Raw genomic sequence first — 22,650 nt, 5'->3', positions numbered from 1 at the left:
GGAGTGAGCAGGTCCTCGTGTCAGGGATGCCATAAATGGTGAGAATTTAGACTTTCTGATGTTGAAAATTGGTTCCAGCTCTTATTTTCGGCTACTGCCTTGACAGGTCTGAGGTTCTGTAACACCCCTATTTCCAGACATAATTTTAAACACTTTTGGTCCCTGGGAAGCCAGCTGTTTCCCCGACTGGCTGCGTCATCTTATCAGCATTCATACGGAATGCAGATGGTGTCCCATTCAGGTGGGAAACGTTTCACACGATGAGCTGCTCATCCACAAAGAGCCACTCGGCCACCCAGCCAAGGTTGCTGGGCCACATGTCCTACCTTCCAGCCACAGGAATAAAAACCCATAATGGCCTTGAAGGCTTAAGTTAAATTCTTGTAGCAAGAAACCATTGTGATTTAAGATATGGCCCTCAGCTGTGGGGACTATGGTGTCGGGAACATCTAGCTCAATTGGCATAACATAGTTTATAAAGAAAATATTCTACATTCTACTTTGGTGAGTAGCATCGGGGGTCTTAAAAGCCTGTGAGTGGCCATTTAAGATACTCCACTGGTCTGACCCCTTCAGGAGCAAGGGAGAATGAAGGAAACTGAAGACACAAGGGAAAGACTTGTCCAAAGAACTAATGGACCACACCTACCACGGCCTCCACCAGACTGAGTCCAGTACAACTAGATGGTGCCTGGCTACCACTACTGACTGCTCTGAGGAATCACAATGGAGGGCCCTAGACAAAGCTGGAGAAAAATGTAGAACAAAAGTCTAATTCACAAAAAAAGACCAGACTTAACTAGCCGGCAGAGGCTGAAGAAACCCCAGGAGTGTGGCCCCCAGACACCCTTTTTGCTTAGTAATGAAGTCAGTCCTGAGGTACACCCTTCATCCAAAGATTAGACAGGCCCATAAAACAAAACGTGACTAAAGGGGCAAACCAGCCCAGGGGCAAGGACTGGAAGGGAGGGGGGGATAGGAAAGCTGGTAATAGGGAACCCAATATTGACAAGGGAGAGTGTTGACATGTCGTGGGGTTGTTAACCAATGTCGTAAAACAACGCGTGCACTAACTGTTTAATGAGAAACTAGTTTGTTCTGTAAACCTTCATCTAAAGTACAATAAAAAAATAATAAAGTATGGTCCTCAAAGACCTTCCCATTTTTGTTCTCTTACCTTGTAACTTGGGTTCTCATTCCAAAATCCAGTGACCTCATTGATTGCAGCACTTCAATACAGCCCATGTACTGGGGAAAAAAAAAAAAAGAAAAAGTGGGAAAAAATAGCACCAAGATGTCTCTTAACGTCACTGTGACTTCCTGGGAAACATCTTAAATCAGCTCCTGACATCAAGTTACATTTGCAGACTCAGTTTGCCATTGACATTTCTGACCATTAATGGGATGCATGCCTTAAACTTCAGTTCAGCTGTAACATAACTGCTAAATGCAAACTGTGATACCAGGAATTCAGGAGTAACAAGGATGAATGTGACTTCAGTGGCTAAGAGTCTGCCTGAAAGTGATCTGGACTCTGGAGCCAGACCCTGCAAATTTGAATGCTGGCTCTGCCCCTCACAGTTAGGGGACCTCGGGCAGGTTACTCAACCTCTCTGCGTCTTCGTTCTGCTATTGGTGAAATGGGGATCCAGTTAGGACTGCTGTGAGAGTGACACGATTTTACACATATAAAGCTCTCAGAACAGCGCCTGCACACACAGGTGCTCAAATATTAGAGGGAGCAAAAATAAATGTGAAAGAAACAAAATGCGAAAGAAATCATACAGCTCCCGCCCCCGAGGAACATCAAATCTAAGAAAACAAATCAAGTATATAAATGCATATAATACAGAATTTAGTAATATAAGAATTCTGCAAGTCACGAACTAAAAGGGTTAAGGAGGGACAGTCATGTCCATCAGGGATCAGTGAATTTAGCTTGAACACAGAATGTTGGAAAAGGAATTGTGATATATAAAGGGAAAAGATGGTTTATATCTAATGTAGCAGTGGGGAGTCATGTAAGGGAGTGATGTGATTAAATCTTGGTTTTGGAGGCATAGGTCAGTAGCAATCTGAGGGTGGGCTAGTGGGGAGGGGGGACAAATTAGGACGCTCCTGTAGAGCAAGAAGTAATGGAGAAGTAGATGGTGGGGATGGTTGTACAACACTGTGGATGTAATTAATGTCACTGAATTGTACATTAAAAATGATTAAAATGGCAAATTTTATGTTATATATATTTTACCACAATAAAAAAAGGAAGCAGTGACAGCCCACACTGAGGAGGGAAAGGAGGCAATAGGACAGAGGGGACAGATTCAAGTGACATTACGGAAATAGATGCTACATGATTCGGCAATTGATTTGCTATAGAGAATAAGAGAGAGGGATGAGTCAGGAATGATTCAGAAGTTTCCAGGCAGGGTAGCCACGAGAACAGCAATGCCATTCACAGAAACAAGGGAGCCAGGAGAGCAGATGATGATGACTTGGTTTGGGACCCACTGACTGTAAGGCACTGGTGGGCATCCAGGAAATAAGCCGGCAATTAAAACTGGATTCTGGAATAGTGAAGAGGAATGAACCCTAAGGAGCCCGACTTTGTAGTCTTCTGTGTAGCTGTTCAAGGTGAGGCCATGACAGTAAATCCTCTGAGCAGAATCTTAGGGAACAAGGAAGAATGCTTCTCAGGGAATTGCCCTGGCAATATTACCAGGGCCAAGCGGTCTGACTGAACGTGACCTGGGCTCCTTGCGAACGACAGGCTTCCTGTTTAGCTTTACTTTGGAAGCCTTCCAGTCCCCTCTGCTAGGAAATGGCAAAAGTACTGAGGATCCTGGGGTTGCCTCCACAGACATCTCCTGCAGCATTTACGGGCAAATTCTGTAGACACAGCCTTACGCGAGCAGCTCAGTTGCCAGTGCCTGGTGTTGGAGAAAGCACGTGGACTCAATCACCCGGCGATTCTCATTCAGACTCCTGTTCACCACACTCTTCTTTGTGTCTCTAGTATTGACATGGGAAAAAATCTCCGTCCCACTCACACTTAACTTTCCAAGGCTACCGCAGGGATATAAGCGGTGTCTAGAGATTTCTGCGCAGTAAATCGTAAGCTAGATTTTATTTAACTAAGCAAGCCCAGAGTCCCTGGGTGGTGCACACAGTTAATGCACTGGGTGCTAACTGAAAGGCGGGAGTTTTTTGTCTTTTTTGTAAGGCTGGAGACTTTAATCCACCTGTATGCACATCGGAAGAAAGATCTGGCAATCTACTTCTGGAAAATCAGTCATTAAAAACTCTATGGAGCACAGTTCTATTCTGACACACAGTGTTGCCATGAGTTGGAAACCACAGGGCAGTGGCTGGTGGTGGTTTAGCAATCCCATTTCAGAGATGATGTGAAAGGAGATTCCAAGGGCCCGAGTTCCACGTGAAGGCTGATTCTAGCTGGATTAAAACAGATTGTTTTCAAGTGGCGTCTGCAGTCTTAAATGCTACCAAGGGGCCATCTAAGATGCATCGATTGATCTCAACCCACCTGGGGCAAAGGAGAATGAAGAACACCAAAGACACAAGGTAATTACAAGCCCAAAAGACAGGGCCACATAAATCAGAGATGACATCACTCTGAGACTAGAAGAACTAGATGGTGACTTGCTACAACCGATGACTGCCCTGTCAGGGAACACAACAAAGAACTCCTGAGGGATCAGGAGAGCAGTGGGATGCAGAGGCCTGACATAACGGTCTGACTGAGACTAGAAGGACCCTGGAGGTCATGGTCCCTGCGGCCCAAGACAGGAACCATTCCCAAAGCCAACTCTTCAGACAGGGATTGGAATGGACTATGGGATAGAAAATGATACTGGTGAAGAATGAGCTTCTGGGATTAAGTAGACACATGAGACTATGTGGGCAGCTCCTGTCTGGAGGGGAGATAAGAAGGCAGAGGGGGACAGAAGCTGGCTGAATGGACGTGGAAATAGAGGGTGGAGAGAAGCAGTGTGCTGTCTCATTAGGGGGAGAGCAGTTAGGAGTATACAGCAAGGTGCAGATAAATTTTTCATGAGAGACTGACTTGCTTTGTAAACTTTCACTTAAAATACAATAAAAATTAAAAAAAAAAAAAAAAAAAGATTGTTTTTATATCCTCACTGGTTGCTCTGGCTTTTCCTGGCATTCACTGCCTTCTTCTGCTCCAGAACGTAGCTCTTGCTTCCCTATTTCCTGCATCTGTCACTCTGGAAAGAGTGAACTCCCCATGCAGATTGGGGGACAGATTTGCTTACATGTCCAATTCCCCCAGGAGGCCTCCTTGTGCAGAGGTGTGTGTCATCTTTCCCCGCAGCTTTAAGTCACTGATTTCAGATGAGGACATACTAATCAACCTATCAATGCACCCTTTTTGAAAATGTGAACAACCACTCACGTTTATCACACTCTTCCATAGTGATTTTCCAAAAATGCAAATCATACGTTACTCCACTGCATAGAATTCCTAGCATTCGTTATCAAAACAAACTCACTATTTAGACCCTCGCTGCTGTGTCACTCTCGTTGTTGTTAGGTGCCGTCGAGTTGGTTCCGACTCATAGCAACCCTATGAACCACAGAATGAAACACTGCCCAGTCCTGTGCCATGCTCACAATCGTTATGCTTAAGCCCATTGTTGCAGCCACTGTGTCAATCCATCTCCTTAAGGGTCCTCCTCTTTTTTTCTGACCCTCTACTTTACCAAGCTTGATGTCCTCTTTCAGGGACTGATCCCTCCTTACAGCATGTCCAAAGTATGTAAGATGCAGTCTCGCCTTCCTTGCTTCTAAGGAGCATTCTGGTTGTACTTCTTTCAAGACAGATTTATTCGTCCTTTCGGCAGTCCATGGTATATTTAATATTCTTCACCAACACCACAATTCAAAGGCCTCAATTCTTCTTCGGTCTTCCCTATTCATTGTCCAGCTTTTACATGCATATGATGTGACTGAAAATACCATGGCTTGGGTCAGGCATAGCTTAGTCCTCAAGGTGACATCTTTGCTTTTCAACACTTTAAAGGGGTCTTTTGCACAGATTTGCCCCATGCAATGTGTCTTTTGATTTCTTGACTGCTGCTTCCATGGTGTTGATTGTGGATCCAAGTAAAATGAAATCCTTGAAAACTTCAGTCTTCTCTGTTTATCACGATGTTGCTCATTGGTCCAGTTGTGAGGAGTTTTATTTTCTTTATGTTGAGGTGTAATCCATACTGAAGGCTGTGGTCTTTGATCTTCATCAGTAAGTGCTTCAAGTTCTCTTCACTTTCAACAAGCATGGTTGTGTCATCTGCGTAACGCAGGTTGTTAATGAGTCTTCCCCCAATGCTGATGCCACGTTCTTCTTCATATAGTCCAGCTTCTCAGATTATTTGTTCAGCATACAGATTGAATAAGTATGGTGAAAAATTACAACCCTGACACACACTTTTCCTGACTTTAAATCACGCAGTATCTCCTTGTTCTGTCTGAACAACTACCTCTTGATCTATGTACAGGTTCTGCGTGAGCACAATTAAGGGTTCTGGAATTCCCATTCTTCGCAATTCTATCATAATTTGTTATGATCCACAGTCAAATGCCTTTGCATAGTCCATAAAACAGAGGTAAACAACCTTCTGGTATCCTCTGCTTTCAGCCAGGATCCATCTGACATTAGCAATGATATCCCTGGTTCCACGTCCTCTTCTGAAACCAGCCTGAATTTCTGGCAGTTCCCTATCGATATTCTGCTGCACCCCCTTTTGAATGATCTTCAGCAAAATTTTGCTTGCATGTGATATTAATGATATTGTTCAATAATTTCCATATTCATTTGGTCACCTTTCTTGGGGATAGGCATAAATATGGATCTCTTCAGTCAGTTGGTCAGGTAGTTGTCTTCTCAATTTCTTGGCATAGATGAGTGAGCACTTCCAGCGCTGCATCCATTTGTTGAAAAATCTCAATTGATATTCCATCAATTCCTGAAGCCTTGTTTTTCACCAATGCCTTCAGTGCAGCTTGGACTTCTTCCTTCAGTACCATCGGTTCCTGGTCATATGGTACCTCCTGAAATGGTTGAACGATGACCAATTCTTTTTGGTATAATGACTCTGTGTATTCCTTCCATCTTCTATCGATGCTTCCTGTGTCATTTAATATTTTTTCCATAGAATCCTTCCCCGTTGCAACTCAAGGCTTGAATTTTTTCTCCAGTTTTTTCTGCTTGAGAAATGCCGGGAGTGTTCTTCCCTTTTGGTTTTCTATCTCCAGGTCTTTGCACGTGTCATAATACATTACTTTGTCTTCTTGAGCCACCCTTTGAAATCTTCTGTCCAGTTCTTTTTACTTCATCATCTCTTCCTTTTGCTTTAGCTGTTCGACGTTCAAAAGCAAGTTTCAGAGCCTCTTCTGACATCCATTTTGGTCTTGTTTTTCTTTCTTGTCTTTTTAATGACTTCTTGCTTTCTTCATGGATGATGTCCTTGATGTCATTCCACAACTTGTCTGGTCTTCTTCAGTCATTAGTGTTCAATGCGTCAAATCTATTCTTGAGTTGTTCTGTAAATTCAGGTGGGACATACTCAAGGTCATACTTTGGCTCTTGTGGACTTGTTCTAATCTTCTTCAGTTTCAACTTGAACTTGCATTTCAGCAATTGATGGTCCGTTCCACAGTTCGCCCCTGGCCTTGTTCTGACTGATGACATTGAGCTTTTCCATTGTCTCTTTCCACAGATGTAGTCAATTTGATTCCTGTGTATTCCATCTGGCGAGGTGCATGTGTATAGTTGCTGTTTATGTTGGTGAAAAACGTATTGGCAATGAAGAAGTCTTTAGTGTTGCTAAATTCTATCATTCAATCTATGCCATCATTTCTATCACCAAGACCATATTTTCCAACTACTTATCCTTCTTCATTTCCAACTTTTGAATTCCAATCACAAGTAATTATTACTGCATCCTGACTGCATGTTCAATCAATTTCAGAATGCAGAATTTGGCAAAAATCTTCAATTTCTTCATCTTTGGCCTTTGCGGTTGGTGCGTAAATTTGAATAATAGTCATATTAACTGGTCTTCCTTGCAGGTATATGGATATTATCCTTTCACTGACAATGTTGTACTTCAGGACAGATCTTGAAATTTTTTTTTCATGATGAATGCAATGCCATTCCTCTTCAAGTTGCCATTCCCGGCATAGTAGACTATATGATTTTTCCAATTCGAAATTGCCAAACCAGTGCATTTCAGCTCACTAATGCCTAGGATATTGATGTTTATATGTTCCATTTCATTTTTGATGATTTCCAATTTTCCTAGATTCCTACTTTGTACATTCCGCATTCTGATTACTAATGGATGTTTGCAGCTGTCTCTCCTCACTTTCAGTCGTGCCACAGCAGCAAATGAAGGTCCCGAAAGCTTAATTCCATCCATGTCATTAAGGTTGACTCTTCTTTGAGGAGGCAGCTCTTCCACGGCCATCTTTTGAGTGCCTTCCAACCTGGGGGGCTCATCTTCCAGCACTATATCAGACAATGTTCCGCCGCTATTCGTAAGTTTTTCACTGGCTAATTCTTTTGAGAAGTAGACCGTCGGGTCCTTCTTCCTAGTTTGTCTTAGTCTGGAAGTTCAGCTGAAACCTGTCTGCCATGGGTGACTCTGCTGGTAACCGAATACCGGAGGCATAGCTTCCAGCATCACAGCAACACACAAGCTCCCATAGTATGACAAACTGACAGACACGTGGGCGGGTCACTCTCCTTACTGTTCCTCAAATACACCAAACTCTTTCCAAGGTCAGGAGTTTTGCACTTGCTGTTCCTTCTGCCTGGCTCTTCTCTACTGCCCTGCAGAACTATTTCTCATCCTGCAGGTTTAAGTTCAGATGCCTCCTTGGAGGCCCCTCCTGTCAGCCTTCATCACATACCCTGTCATCCTCATGTCACTGTCTGCAGTCAGGATGGTCAGGATTACCTGTTAATTTGCTTATTTAGTCTCTGTCTTCCTTCCCCTGGCTATAAGCACCACAAGAGTAAGAACCTTGATCACCAGTGTACTCCAGCACCTGGGACAGTGCCTGGCACACTGCAGGTGCCCAACAAGAACTGGCTGAAAGAATGAACGAAGCATCTATTGCTCAACTCCAACTGCACCTTTAAATGAGAGAGAGGAAGAAGAGATCAAGCAAGTGAAGGTTTGGTTTCTCCATCGTGGAGGATAAACGAAGAGTGCAGGAGACCTCAGAACACTCTCAGAAAGAGACGTAGGAAATACAGGCTAGGATGATACCCTTGGAAGTTTCTAGACTCTTTGTAATTTCCTCCATGTTTATTATTTCTGTTATGCCCCATCTTAGAGACTGGCAACAAACAACCTAAAACAGAGGAGGTTTTGTAGTGAAGTCGGAAGCTGCAAAGACTGTGCACTATTCCTTAGAAAGTCTAGGGGTGGGGCAGGGTGGCGGGGAGAACCCTGAATGATAGGGTCTGTGGTGGGATAGTAGGCTGCATGTCTGAACAGGAGGGGCAAAAAAGGCAAAGGGAGCCAGCTGGGACTGAGATACTCCAAGGCTGAGGAGGTTCTAATACCTAGGTAAGGACAGTGTCAAAGTAGGGGCAATTCTTAGCCGAGTGAAATGAATCCTCAGTGTGAGATCTGGGTCATTGAGGAGCTCGCAGATTTTTAGGTGGGGGAGCAAGAGAAGGACTCTTCCAAGGTTTTGTTCTCAATCACAGTGCATGGTGATAACCTCCTCAAATCTGCTTCCTTCTAAGGCAGCCCAGGCATTGGTGTCTTTTCTTCATTTTAACCTCCATTTTGCTTCACACAGTTGTTCAGTCAGCAACAGCACAGATGACACCTTCTGCCAGCCTCACCATGATGCAACGGAAGGTTCTGAAGAAACGTGAGTCATGGCCCAAGGTGATTATGACAATGAATACATTTCCCTTCCACCATGGGCAAGTGCTGAGGAAGGCACTCTAAACAATATGAAGGGAAGGAAGCAGCGCCCAACTTTTGCCACAAATTACTCCAAAGACTGGAATGGAATTGGTCTCCCCAATGACTCACACAAGCCCATTTCACTTAGAAACCATTCCTGTAAGGAAACAGGGAGCAGCTGGTGCATTAAAATAACCTGTCCACTTCTTTGTGTAGGTACCTGATGAGTACCTAAGCAGACGGTGGCTTAATGTCGAGGCCTGGGGAAGGAGAAGCTTGATATAAGCTGGGAAGGACAGTACAGCTCATTCATCTACTAAATGCAAACCTGCATAAGACATGGTCTCTGTTCTCAGAAAACTCAGCGCAGTAAGGATTGGACAGCCATGGAAAGAGATGATTTGTCTTTTCTTTCTGTGAGGTTAGTCACTGTCATTAACTCCATTTAATAGATGAGGAAATTAAAGCCTGTTTAAGGGAAGTGCCTGTCTCGGTTGCGTTTATTCAGTGAGACTGAATCAGGGCATATTCTCAGCTTCTAGAGCCCTTTCCTGGGCCTTGTATGTAACCTCTGTATCACAGAAAAAGCAGAAAGAGATGGGGTTATTCAGCTGACTCCCACTGACCTTTCCTTTGGTCTACCCAAGTAGGTAACACAGTGACAGGACTGGGGGCCATGAAGGTAACCAAAAAAAAAACCCAAACCTATTGCCATGGAGTCGATTCCGACTCATAGTGACCCTCTAGGACAGAGTAGAACTGCCCCATAAGAGTGGCTGGTGGATTCGAACTGCTGACCTTTTGGTTAGCAGCCGAGCTCTAACCACTATGCCACCAGGGTTCCACAAGGTTACAGCAGATGTGACTTGAGCCTGCTCTGGAACCGCAGGAGATGGCACGCGAAGCAGAAGACACTCCCTAATTCCAGATGCTGAGACAAGGAAAGGACACTGAAGGCCTTTATTTAGAGTCATGAAGGGTTGGTGAGAAAGCGGCGGAGCTGAGCAGTGCTCAGACAACCTTCCCATTCAGCACCCAGCAGACGACTTACCTAAGTCCGAGCTCTCGCTCTCCCTTCATACCCCAAGGCAGTCATCATGTTTTTGTACTGTCTGAGCTTCAACCATTTGCTCCCAGGGAAAGGGGAAACAGTCTACTCATGCCTGTGTGTATCTTGGGTTCTGCATTCCAGGCAATACTGGGTTTTCAGAGAGAAGGAATGACCGCTAGTTTGTAGAAACTTCTCATCCTGGATGCTTTCAGAGAATTATGATTTTGAGCATACTCCCTAAAGAAAAAAGGAGATATTCTCCAAAGGAACATCTGTCTAATGGATACACAAGAGACTACTGACAGTGGTTACCTCTGGAAATGGGATACAGGCATTTTACTTTTTACTTTACAATTTAGTACTGTTTATAGGTGGTACAAACGGTTATTATGCTTGGCTGCTAACTCAAAGGTTGGAGGTTTGAGTCTACCCAGAGGCACCTCAGAAGAAAGGCTTCGCAATCTATTTCATAAAAATCAGACATTGAAAACTCTGTGGAGCACATTTATACTCTTATAAACATGGGGTCTCTATTATTTTTAATAATCTATTATTTTAGAGTTAAAAAATAAAATAAAGCTTACTATATAACATATAGGAACCTCAGTTTATTCATTATTAATTAGGGTTAAATCTTTCCTTTTCCCAACGGCACAGTCCCTTCCTTAGAATATGCCTGGCCCTGTGCTAGGAGTATGAGGAAATATTGCTCAAGAAAAGGTTTAAGGCATAGGCCTTGCATTTGATAAGTTCATAATAAGAGTGATAAGACAGGGAAGAATAACTCTGGTGAGTAGCATCTGGGGTCTTAAAAGCCTGTGAGGATAGTCGACTGGTCTTTCCCATTCAGGAGCAAGGAAGAATGAAGAAAACTAAAGATACAAGGGAAATATTAGTCCACCAGACTGAGTCCAGTACAACTAGATGGTGCCCAGCTACCACCACTGACTGCTCTGACAGGGATCACAATAGAGGGTCCCAGGCAGAGATGGAGAAAAAGGTAGAACAAAATTCTAACTCAAAAAGAAAGACCAGACTTGCTGGCTTGACAGAGACTGGAGAAACCCTGAAAGTATAGACCCCAGACACCCTTTCATCTTAGTAATGAAGTCACTCCTGAGGTTCACCCTTCAGCCAAAGATTGGACTGGCCCATAAAATAAAACGAGACTAAAGGGGCACACCAGCCCAGAGGCAGGGACTGAAGGCAGGAGGGAACACGAAAGCTGGTAATAGGGAACCCAAGTTTGAGAAGGGAGAGTGTTGGCATGGGGTTGTTAACCAATCTCATAAAACAATATGAATAACAAAACCCACCCATTTAATGAGAGACTGGTTTGTCCTGTAAACCTTCATCTAAGGTACAATAAAAAAAAAAAAGAAAAAACAGTTCTGAGACAATCAGAAGACTGATGAGCAGTGTATAATCCATATGACCGATGAGGATCTGACCTTCACGCAGTAAATGTTCAGCACTGGTAGAGGTCACTCACCGAGCGGCACGAAGACACTGCAGGATTTTTCTGACACCTTTCCTGTCTTAAAAAAAAAAAAAAAACTACATTCCCTGCTCAGCCTTGAGACATCTTCTCTACTTCCTTATTCTCCATCCACGCCTCAACTCACTGCAGTTAAGTTTCTGCCTCAACACTATACTGAAGCTGCTTGGGCAAACCACCTACCTCCTAACAGTCCACCCTGGTGAACTGTTTTTGTTCCCTTGTTCGCCTACCTAGGGCATCTGTCATTGCTGACTTCTCCTGGACCTGCCCTTCATTTTCCTCTCCATCCCTCTCTTTCCTTGGTTTTTATGACAGCATTTTTTCCTGTTCCTCATCTGACCCTTCTGGCTACTCCGGTCCTTCTCTGTCTTTTTTACTGGTTTCTTTTGTTTTGTTTTTGTCATTGTTCATTTTTCCTTTTAACAATGGTCCCTTTTCTTCTCACTCCATAGCAGTGATTCTCAGCCCTGAATACCCATTAGAATCATCAGGAAATTTTTTTTTAAAAAAAAGAAAAAACAATGCCCAAGCTCTACTAACTCCATCTCTGGTATGTACAGTCCTATGTCTTCAGTTACTAGCCGGGTGCTGATGGCACACAAACCTTAGCCCAACCTCTTTCCCATGTTCCAGACCTGCATGACCACGTGATATTTCATTTCTACTTCAAATTCAGTATATCCAAATATTCATCTACTTATATTTCTGATCTGAACCAATGGTATCATCATCTACCTAGTCACATGAATCAGAAAACCCAACTCTTCTCTTTCTCTCAAGCCCCACATCCAGTCTGGAGATAAGCCCTATGCATTCAATCTCCATATCATCTCTCATATATGCCCCAACTTTTACCACCCTAGTTTAAGCACCTTCTGTCTCTCAATTGCAATACAGTGGACTCACATCGTATGCATGTTCAATGCACTTGAATTCAGCTATATCCATTTGGCAGGCAGACAGAAGAGATCAGTCCCTTTATTCATCCCCTCAGCCCCCTACCCCTACTTCCCAAACTAGATTTTGACCTCAACTACCCCAGGAAAAGGAGACCTCTCTATAAATGTAAACAGAATACAAGACATTGATTCTCAGGTGTGACCTTCCAGGTACACAGGTGCTGGGGATTTAAGGAGCTGCCTAGAGTATGTTTCACTCTGCCTGTGTTTCACCCTAGTAGACTTCAGAACATAATCCTTCAGAAGATGGAAGTCTCCAGTGCTCCCACCTCTGAATCTGTCTTTCACACTACAGCCAGCACCTTACTGAAATACAGATCTGACATGTTAGCACTCCATCCTATCACAATGCTTAATAATTAAGATATTAATGAGTGAATTCGGCCAGATATAAGGAAGCAGCCACATTGGGGCAAACCTGGAACCACATGGCTTACAAAAAGGAGAGGGCCCAAACTACTTAGTCCAGCCTCTTGTTGCAATTTGAGAAACCAGGTCTAATCTTTTCAAGAGAAGCCAGATACCAGACTTATTTGTGAAATTTCCTAATTTTTAAAACCTGCAGGCCACAATGAACAATCCAAAAGTGAAATTAAGAAAATAATTCCACTTACAATAGAATAAAAGGATAAAAGACTCAGAAATAAATTTTAAAAAGAAATATAAAACTTATACTGTAAAAACTACAAAACGTTGAAAAAAATTAAAGACGATCTAAATAAACGAAAAGACACTGCATGTTCATGGAACAAAACACTTAATATTATTAAGATGGCAATACTACTAAAAATGATTAGCTGACTTTTTTTTTTGCAGAAATTGGCAAGCTGTTCCCAAAATTCACATGGAAATTCAAGGGACCCAGTATAGCCGATACAATCTTGAAAAAGAACAAAGTTGGAGGACTCACACTTCCTGATTTCAAAACTTACCACAAAGCAACAGCAATCAAAACAGTGTTGTACTAGTATAAGTACAGACACATAGATCAGTCAAATAGAACTGGGAGTTCAGATATAAATCCTCACATTTACAGTGAATCGATTGTTGACAAGAGCGCCAAAACAATTAACTGCGGGGCGGGGGCGGGGGAGTGGGCTTTTCAACACGTGGAGCTGGGACAACTAGATCTCCACATGCAAAAGGATGAAGTCAGACCACCTACCTCACACCATATACAAATATTAACTCAAAATGAATCCAAGACCTAAAACTATAAAACTCTCAGAAGAAAATAGGCATATACCTTCAGGCCCTTGGATCAGGCAATAGTTTCTTAGATACGACAACAAAAGCCCAAGTAACCAAAAGAAAAATAGGTACATTGAGCTTCATCAAAAATCAAAAACTTCGTGTTTCAGAGAATGCTATCAAGAAAGTAAAAGGCAGCCCGCAGAAGGGGAGAAAAAAATTTTTTTGATTGTATTTTAGATGAGGCTTACAGAACAAATCAGTTTCTCATTAAACAATTAATACACGTATTGTTTTGTGACATTTGTTGCCACCCTCACGACATGTCTACACTCATGGGAGAAAATATTTTCAAGTCATATATCTGATAAGATTCTTGCATCTAGAATATACAAAAAAATTCTTACAACTCAATAACAAAAAGACAAATAATCCAATTTTAAGATGTGCAAGAGATCTGAATGGACATTTCTCCAAAGAACAAATGGCCAACAAGCACATTAAAAGATGCTCAACATCATCAGTTATTAAAGAAATGCAAATCAAACCACAATGAGACACCACTTCACACCCACTAAGATGGCTATGTTAAAAAAGGAAAATAGTAAGAGTTGGTGAGGCTGTGGAGAAACTGGAACCTTCATACATTGCCGGTGGGAATATAAAATGATGCAGTCGCTACGGAAACACAGTTACTATATGATCCAGCAATTCCACTCCAAGATATCTTCCCAAGAACACTGAAAACACACATCCATACAAAACTTGTACATGAATTTTCATAGCAACATTATTCATAATAGCCAAAAAATAGAAGCAACCTAAATGTCCATCAACTGATGAATGGGTACATAAAATGTGGTATATAATACAATGGAATATTATTTAGCAACAAAAAGGAATGAAGTATTGATACATGCTGTAACATGAATGGGCCTTCTAAGTATTACGTGAAGTGAAAGAACCCAGTCACAAAAGAGCACATAGTGTATGGTTTCATTTACAGGTAATGCCCAGAATAAACAAATCTATTGATCTAAAAAAGGAGGGCTGGTTGGGGGTGAGGGGGTGAGGGGAGAGAATGGGATGTGACTGCAAAAGGATATGGGGTTTCTTTTGGGGGTGATAAAACTGCTCGAAGATTGACTGTAGTTAAATAAAAAAAAAGCATAATTCTGAATATACTAAAAAGCCATTGAATTGTACACTTTAAATGGGTGGATTGGATGGGATGTGAATTGTATCTCAATAAAGCTGTTAAAAAAAAAAAAAAAAAAACAGACCAAACGAAGCACATCTGCAGGCAGTGAGTAACCCCTGAGACAAACTCTCCTTGTCCTGAGTGGGATGTCAGGGATTATCAGGGTTGCCTGAAATCTTCCCCAACCCCCAGAAGCGGAATCCGTCGCTCTTTCCTTGGTTCCCAGGCATCCTGGTCACACCCCAAGGCTGCACGTACCCAGTTGTGCCGCAATTGATCTGTGTAAACGTCTTTGCCCGCCGCTGGACTGTGCGCTTCTCAAGGGCAGGAAGTGAATCTTAGTCATCATTAGCCCCAGCACCTCTTACAGTGTCATACATGATTTATTTGAACAAGCTAGCCAAGAAATAACGTTCAGGAAGTCTCAAAATAGCCTGCATCCTAGCGGGACCATCTGTAATGCGTTTCTTCTTAGAGGGGTATTTTGTCAGCTAACATAATCCTCGAAGTTCAGCTGCCCAAGGCCGTCCTTGTGCCAGGTTGCATGGGAAGGGAACAGAGAGTCCTTCACCTTTTCATGCAGTGCCAGCCTAATGAAGACTGGGCAGGTGGGCATGGGGGAGGAGGGCCCTTTCTCCTCGATGAGGAGCACGACTGGGGGGCATCTTTGAGGGAGCTCCATGAGACAGGCAGGAGACAGCTCTCTGCACCACCTCAAAGGAAGAGACACAGTCTTGGCAAACACGGACTTTCCTGAGGAATGATCTTACAGCACCTTTGAAACTCCTGCCAGAGAGCTGACACCTTCCCTCTCTCCATCATTCTCTGTCCCCTGATTTTTGTTTTTCTTCATGAACATTTACTATTGAAAACATTCTGTATTTCTACATTTGTTTTCTGTCCACTAGGTTCAACGCAGAGAGCAGGGGCTGCTGCATCCCCAACATCTAGAATGCTGGCCAACACACAGTAGCCTATAAAATATACTCTCTTTGAGTGAATAAAAATTTTTTTAATCCAGATATCTACCCTGCTGAAAGTTCCTTCTTGTGCTTCAGGTTCAAAGCCTAAAAATCTAGTTTTGTTCATGTGTTCTCACTTTGGGACTTGGCAGCCAGGGAATTTCAACCCTCTAAGTCCTTAGCATCCACAAGGATGGAATCTTCTGAAACTATGTTGTGTGCTCAGCTTGTCCTCCAAAACGCAGGACCTGCCTCTCCAGGGCTCCTGCCCAAACCAAACAGCAGGGCTGGGAGCCAGCAATGCCTGTCATTCTTGGCCCAACACACATCTTCTGTCTTCTTCTGCCACTAAGTAGACTCACCCTTGGCAGATGAGAGACACCCACAACCTCCTTCTTCCCACCCCAATTTTCAGAGTCCTTTATTAGCTCCTGTAGGGTAAGTATAATTTCCTGGGGGAATTTTAGAATTAAATGAGAAGATTTAAGTTGATTCAAAAGAAAAGTTTCTCTTTGACAACAAGCAACCCAGGATTCTGCAAATAGTGTTCTGGGGAGCAGATGCCCAGATAAACAATAAAGATTATGGTCTGGTTGGCACTTTGGTGATACTCTAAAATACAGGATGTAGTCTGCTTACAATTATCCAAAGAAGCTCTCCAAGTCATCTAAAAAAGCACTGGTTGTCTGTAGGCAAGAAAAGTATGACAACTCTCCGCATCACATGAGGCAGCTACGCAGGGCCTCATACCAACAGGCTCACTGCCATTGAAAACCCCTTACACACGAGGATTGCTTTAAACCGAGAGAGTTTGCAGCTCTGCCTACAGACCTGAACAAAGACACAGGCACTCGGCTCGAGACCATCCCTCCGGCAAAAGCCAGACTGATTGAACTTGGGGCTGTGACCTCTTGGGGATAACTCCACACCCCAGGTTGGGAGCCATGAGTGACTCTGCTCTTAGGCACAGCCACAAAGTCTGCTTCTGTGCTCAGGAGCTTGTGCTCGGAGCTTTACCTTCTGTCTATTCCCATGCATGTTATCTCATTTGATCCTCACAATGACAGTGACAGGACCTGAACAAGTGAATGATCCCCTTTTTACAGGGAAAACTGTCAGAGGTTAAGGACTCTGCTCGAGGGCCACATGGCTGGTTAATGGGAGAGAACTCAAATCTTTTGATGCTTCAAGCTGAGCTATTCCATGTCACCTCTCTAAACTGGAAAAGCTTACAATCTAGGGGAGACTCAAAGACCTGCATCCATAAAGAACACAAGATAGTATTCAGTGATGTCGGGGCTGACTTAACAGACTCACGAGGGTTTAATCCTATCAATTAGCCATCAGCTGGCGGCAATTCCCCCAGGGTAAGGTAGGAATGTTCCCCATGGTGCTTTATCCTCTTGTAGTGCCCCATGCTCCAAGACAGATAGACTGCAGTTCAGAGGGCTACTTAAAATGAATTCAGAAAATAAAACTTCCGGATGAAAACACTGCATTGTGTCTTGCCTCCACCCACCCACCCCAATCATATACATTTCTGTGTGTCTGTGTGTGTATTATGTATATGTATATATGTGTACTGTTGTTGTTAGGTGTCCTCAAGTCAGTGCTGACTCATGGCGACCCTACGTACACGAGAACGAAATACTGCCAGGTCCTGCACTATCTTCACAAGCCTTGTTACACTTGAGCTCATTACTGCAGCCACTGTGTCAATTCATCTCATTGAGTGTCTTTCTCTTTTTTGCTGACCCTCTACTTTACCAACCATGATGTCCTTCTACAGAGACTGGTCTTCCTGAGAACATGTCCAAAGTATGTGAGATTAGTCTCGCCATCCTTGTTTCTAAGGAGCATTCTGGCTGTACTTCTTCCAAGACAGACTTGTTCGTTCTTCTGGCGGTCCATGGTATATTCAATATTCTTCACCAACATCTTAATTCAAAGGCATCAATACTTCTTTCGCCTTCCTTAGTCGTTGTCCAGTTTGCACGTGCATATGAGGTGACTGAAAACACCAGGGCTTGGATCAGGCACACCTTAGTCCTCAAAGTGACATCTTTGCTTTTTAACACTTTAAAGAGGTCTTTCGCAGCAAATTTGTCCAATGCAATACATCGTTTGACTTCTTGACTGCTGCTTGCAGGGGCGTTGACTGTGGATCCAAGTAAAATGAAATCCTTGATGTCAATCTTTTCTCCATTTATCATGATATTGCTTATAGGTTCAGTTGTGAGGATTTCTGTTTTCTTTATGTTGAGGTGTAATCCATACTGAAGGCTGTAGTCTTTGATCTTTATCAGCAGGCACTTCAAGTCCTCTTCACTTTCAGCAAGCAAGGTTGTGTCATCTGCATATCTCAGGTTGTTAATGAGTCTTCCTCCAATCCTGATGGCACATTATTCTTGATATAGTCCAGCTTCTCGGATTACTTTTTTCAGCACAGATTGAATCAATATAGTGAATGAATGCAGCCCTGACGCACACCTTTCTTGACTTTAAACCACACAGTATCCCCTTGTTCTAAATACTGCCTCTTGTTTTTTGTACAGGTTTCACATGAGCACAATTAAGTGTTCTGGAATTCCCATTCTTTGCAATGTTACCCATAATTTGTTATGATCCACGCAGTCGAATGCCTTTGCATAGTCGATAAAACACAGGTAAACATCTTTCTGGTATTCTCTGCTTTCAGCCAGGATCCATCTGACATCAGCAATGATACTCCTGCTTCCACGCCCTCTTCTGAATCCAGCCTGAATTTCTGGCAGTTCCCTGTCAATATACTGCTGCTGCCGCTTTTGAACGATCTTCAGCAAAATTTTACTTCTATGTGATATTAATGACATTGTTCAATAATTTCCACATTCAGTTGGGTCACCTTTCTTGGGAACAGGCATAAATATGGATCTCTTCCAGTCATTTGGCCAGGTAGCTGTCTTCCAAATTTCTTGGCATAGACGAGTGAGCGTGTCCAGCTCTGCATCCCTTTGTTGAAACGTCTCAATTGTTATTCCGTCAATTCCTGGAGTCTTGTTTTTCCCCAGTGCTTCATTATTTTTTTTTTTAAGTGCAGCTTGAGCTTCTTCCTTCACTATCATCAGTTCCTGATCATATGCTACCTCCTGAAATGGTTGAACATCAACCAATTCTTTTTGGTATAATGACTTTATGTATACCTTCCCTCTTCTTTTGATGCTTACTGTGTCTTTTAATATCTTCCCCCTAGAATCTTTTAATATTGCAACTCGAGGCTTGAATTTTTCTTCAGTTCTTTCAGCTTGAGAAATGCCAAGTGTGTTCCCTTTTGGTTTCCTAACTCCAGGTCCTTGTACATGTCAATACAACATTTTGCTTTGTCTTCTCAAGCTGCCCTTTGAAATCTTCTGTTCAATTCTTTTACTTCATCATTTCTTCCATTTGCTTTAGCTACTCAACATTCAAAAGCAAGTTTCAGAGTCCATTTTGGCCTTTTCTTTCTTTTCTGTCTTTTTAATGACCTCTTGCTTTCTTCATGTATGATGTCCTTGGTATCACTCCACAACTCATCTGGTCTTCGGTCATTAGTGTTCAGTCAAAGCCATTCTTGAGATGGTCTCTAAATTCAGATGGGATATACTCAAGGTCATACTTTGTCTCTTGTGGACTTGTTCTAATTCTCTTCAGCTTCAACTTGAACTTGCGTATGAGCTATTGATGGTCTGTTCCACAGTCAGCCCCTGGCCTTGTTCCGTCTGGTTATATTGAGCTTTTCCATCACCTCTTTCCACAAATGTAGTCAGTTTGACTCCTTTGTATTCCATCTGGTATGATCCACGTGTATAGCCTCCATTTATGTTGGTGAAAAAAGGTATTTTCAATGAAGAAGTCATTGGTCTTGCAAAATTCAATCACGCCATCTCCGGCATCGTTTCTATCACCAAGGCCTATTTTCCAACTATGGATCCTCCTTCTTTGTTCCCAACTTTCGCATTCCAATCATCAGTAATTATTAATGCATCCTAATTGCATGTTTGATCAATTTCAGAATGCAGAAGTTTGTAAAAATCTTCACTATCTTCATCTTTGGCCTTACTGGTTGGTGCGTAAATCTGAATAATGGTTGTATTAACTGTTCTTTCTTGTAGGTGTATGAATATTACCCTATCACTGACAGTGTTGTACTTCAGGATAGATCTTGAAATAGTCTTTTTGACAATGAATGCAATGCCTTTCCTCTCAAGTTGTCACTTCCAGCGTAGTTGACTATACAATTGTCCAATTCAAAATGTCCAATACTAGTCCATTTCAGCTCACCAATGCCTAGGATATTGATGTTTATGCACTCCATTTCATTTTTGAAGATTTCTAATTTCCCTAGGTTCATACTTTGTACATTCCACATTCCGATTACTAATGATATCTGCAGCTGTTTCTTCTCATTTTGAGTCCTGCCACACACATACATGCACCAAGATAAAAAAAAAGACCTGTTGCTGTACAGTCAATCCTGATTCTCAACGATCCTATACAACAGAGAAGAACTGTCCCATAGGATTTCCAAGGACCAGTTGGTGGATTTGAACTGCAGATCTTTTAGTGAGCAACCGAGCTATTAACCACTGTCCCACCAGGGCTCCCATATATACATACGCATATATATGTATATTAAAAAAAAAAAAAAACAAACTGATTGCCATCAAGTCAATTCTGGCTCATAGCAACCCTATAGGACAGAGTAGAACTGCCCCATACAGTTTCCAAAGAGCGCCTGGTAGATTCGAACTTTTGGTTAGCAGCCATAGCTATTAACCACTATGGTACCAGGGTTTCTATATACGTATGTATGTACATACATATATAAGTATATACATGTGTATATGTATGTACATATATATATATACACATATATATGTACATATATATATATACATATACACCAAACCCATTGCCAAGGAGTCGATTCCGACTCATAGTGACCCTGCAGGACAGAGTAGAACTGCAGCAGCCGTAGCTCTTAACCACTGTGCCACCATGTGTCCATACATATTTTTTTTTTTTTGCATTAAGAGAAAGAAGAGTGGTGAGGCCAGCCATCTCTGTAGGTAGCAAATGTTGTTTATATTTATAATAACTTCTAGTGACTTGGAAATTATTGTATCCACCACCTAAGACAGTAAGAATTGCTCCCGTTCCACACCTAGTCAATTACCCTTTGTGTCCTCAGAAAACAGGAGTTGCACTGTACAAAGGTGAGTTCTTCTTAGCCAAATATTCTCAATGTGCTGTTGCAGAAACTTTTTTGGGGCTTTGTTTCTTATATTCAATGTTAACGTTGTTACTGAGATTCAAAAGTTGCAACCAATAGCTTTACCATAAATCTTTTGTGGGGAGGAGCAAGTGCTGGCACTGTGTCCAAGTCTCCTAAGGAACTTCTTAAGAGATTTTTATCACTGGGAAGGCCTAACCCGAGGAGGCCAGAAACCCCATTTCTGTTGTTCTTGGAGAAAGCCTCTAACCTGGGGGGACTGGTTCCCTGGAACGAAAATTAGAACTGTGATAGAGGCCTGCCAAAGCTGGCCCTACTCAGATTAAGTTGCTTTTTAATAGCATTTGACTACTCTCTCCTGATGGATCCAATGATATCCCAAGCCGTGTCAACACATTAATACACTGAGAAGAGAAAGGCCTTAACAGTGCTACTTACAGGAAGAACAGCTGAATAATTGATCCCAACAGCTGTTTAACTAAAAACCTATGGTTAAAAAGGCAAGCCTTTTCTCATTCCCTGGAAGGCTCTCATTCCGCTGGACACTTTCTCCTCTTTTATTTTCATTTATTTACTTCTTCCCTCCTTTCTTGTGTGTATGTGGGAGCCGCTAGTGCTGTTCTGTAAATATTTCCAACTTTTCACCTTCCCAGCACATAGTAGGATGGTATTTCTGCCCCATCGAAGTTGGGTGTGGCTCCTGGTTGGCCAATGACATTCAAGCAGACTACCCTTCTGGCAGTGATTTGTCACATTTCCTTTCTCTGGCAATTGAGGAAGCACAGAGATAGAGCCTCCCTCAGCCTGGTCCCTGAGTAAGAATGACATAGACTGTACTCCCCAGCCAGCCTGCTATGGACATGTGGCCTGAGCAAGAAGTAAATATTTTTTTATCTAAGCCACCGAGACACAAGGATTGCTTGTTACCACGGCATGGTCTAGCCTATCCTGACTGATACGGTACCCACAAAAGGGGAGAAGGTGTCTGGCGTAGAGTCAGGAGCATGGCTTTGACAGTCAGACAGACCTGGTTTTGAATTCCAGCTTGGCCATGCAGTAGCTGTGAAACCTTGTGCAAATAACTGCTTCTCAGAGCCTCAGCTTCCTCATCTATAAAACAGAGGATCAAACAGGGCAATGCCTGTGTGATGCTGAGCAGAGAGCCTGACACATGGGGGACTCAGCAAACGGAAGTCACTACACAAGGATGACAATGTTGTCTTTCCCAGTCCTCTTCATTCCACCCGCCTCTTAGTTTGTGGAGTTGATTCACAGCTTGTGGAGTTAATTAACAAGACTCAACTGCCGTAAAGGGCCTCAATCAAGAGCACTCTTCACAGGAGTCTGATAAACACAGGGGTGTAAGGTGCTATGGGCATGTGTGGGGAGCAGCTCTAACCCAGCCTCAGGGAATCGGGAGATTTTTCAGAAGAAGGGATGCTGGTTTCAGTCAGCAAGGGCAAGTGAGGAGAGATTGGGGGAGGAGTTCCCAGGCAACGGACACAGCATGTGTAAGAGGTAAGGGAAAGTAAGAACAAAGGATGTTCCAAAAACATAATAAAGACTTC

General features: G+C 42.7%; 1 protein-coding gene across 1 annotated transcript in view; it reads right to left on the bottom strand.

Moving 5' to 3' along the window:
* SHC4 (SHC adaptor protein 4) overlaps positions 1–22,650 on the bottom strand; it is a 247,411-nt gene that overhangs the window by 196,397 nt on the left and 28,364 nt on the right. Inside the window, exon 2 of the mRNA XM_003420135.3 lies at positions 1,178–1,248. Within this exon, the coding sequence (XP_003420183.1) occupies positions 1,178–1,248 (71 nt within the window). The remainder of the gene's footprint in view (positions 1–1,177; positions 1,249–22,650) is intronic.

This window comes from Loxodonta africana, chromosome 10 (genome assembly GCF_030014295.1).
Source record: "Loxodonta africana isolate mLoxAfr1 chromosome 10, mLoxAfr1.hap2, whole genome shotgun sequence".
NCBI lineage: Eukaryota > Metazoa > Chordata > Mammalia > Proboscidea > Elephantidae > Loxodonta > Loxodonta africana.
The sequence above is the reverse complement of the archived record's forward strand: the minus strand, read 5'-3'. Positions and strand labels throughout refer to the sequence as shown.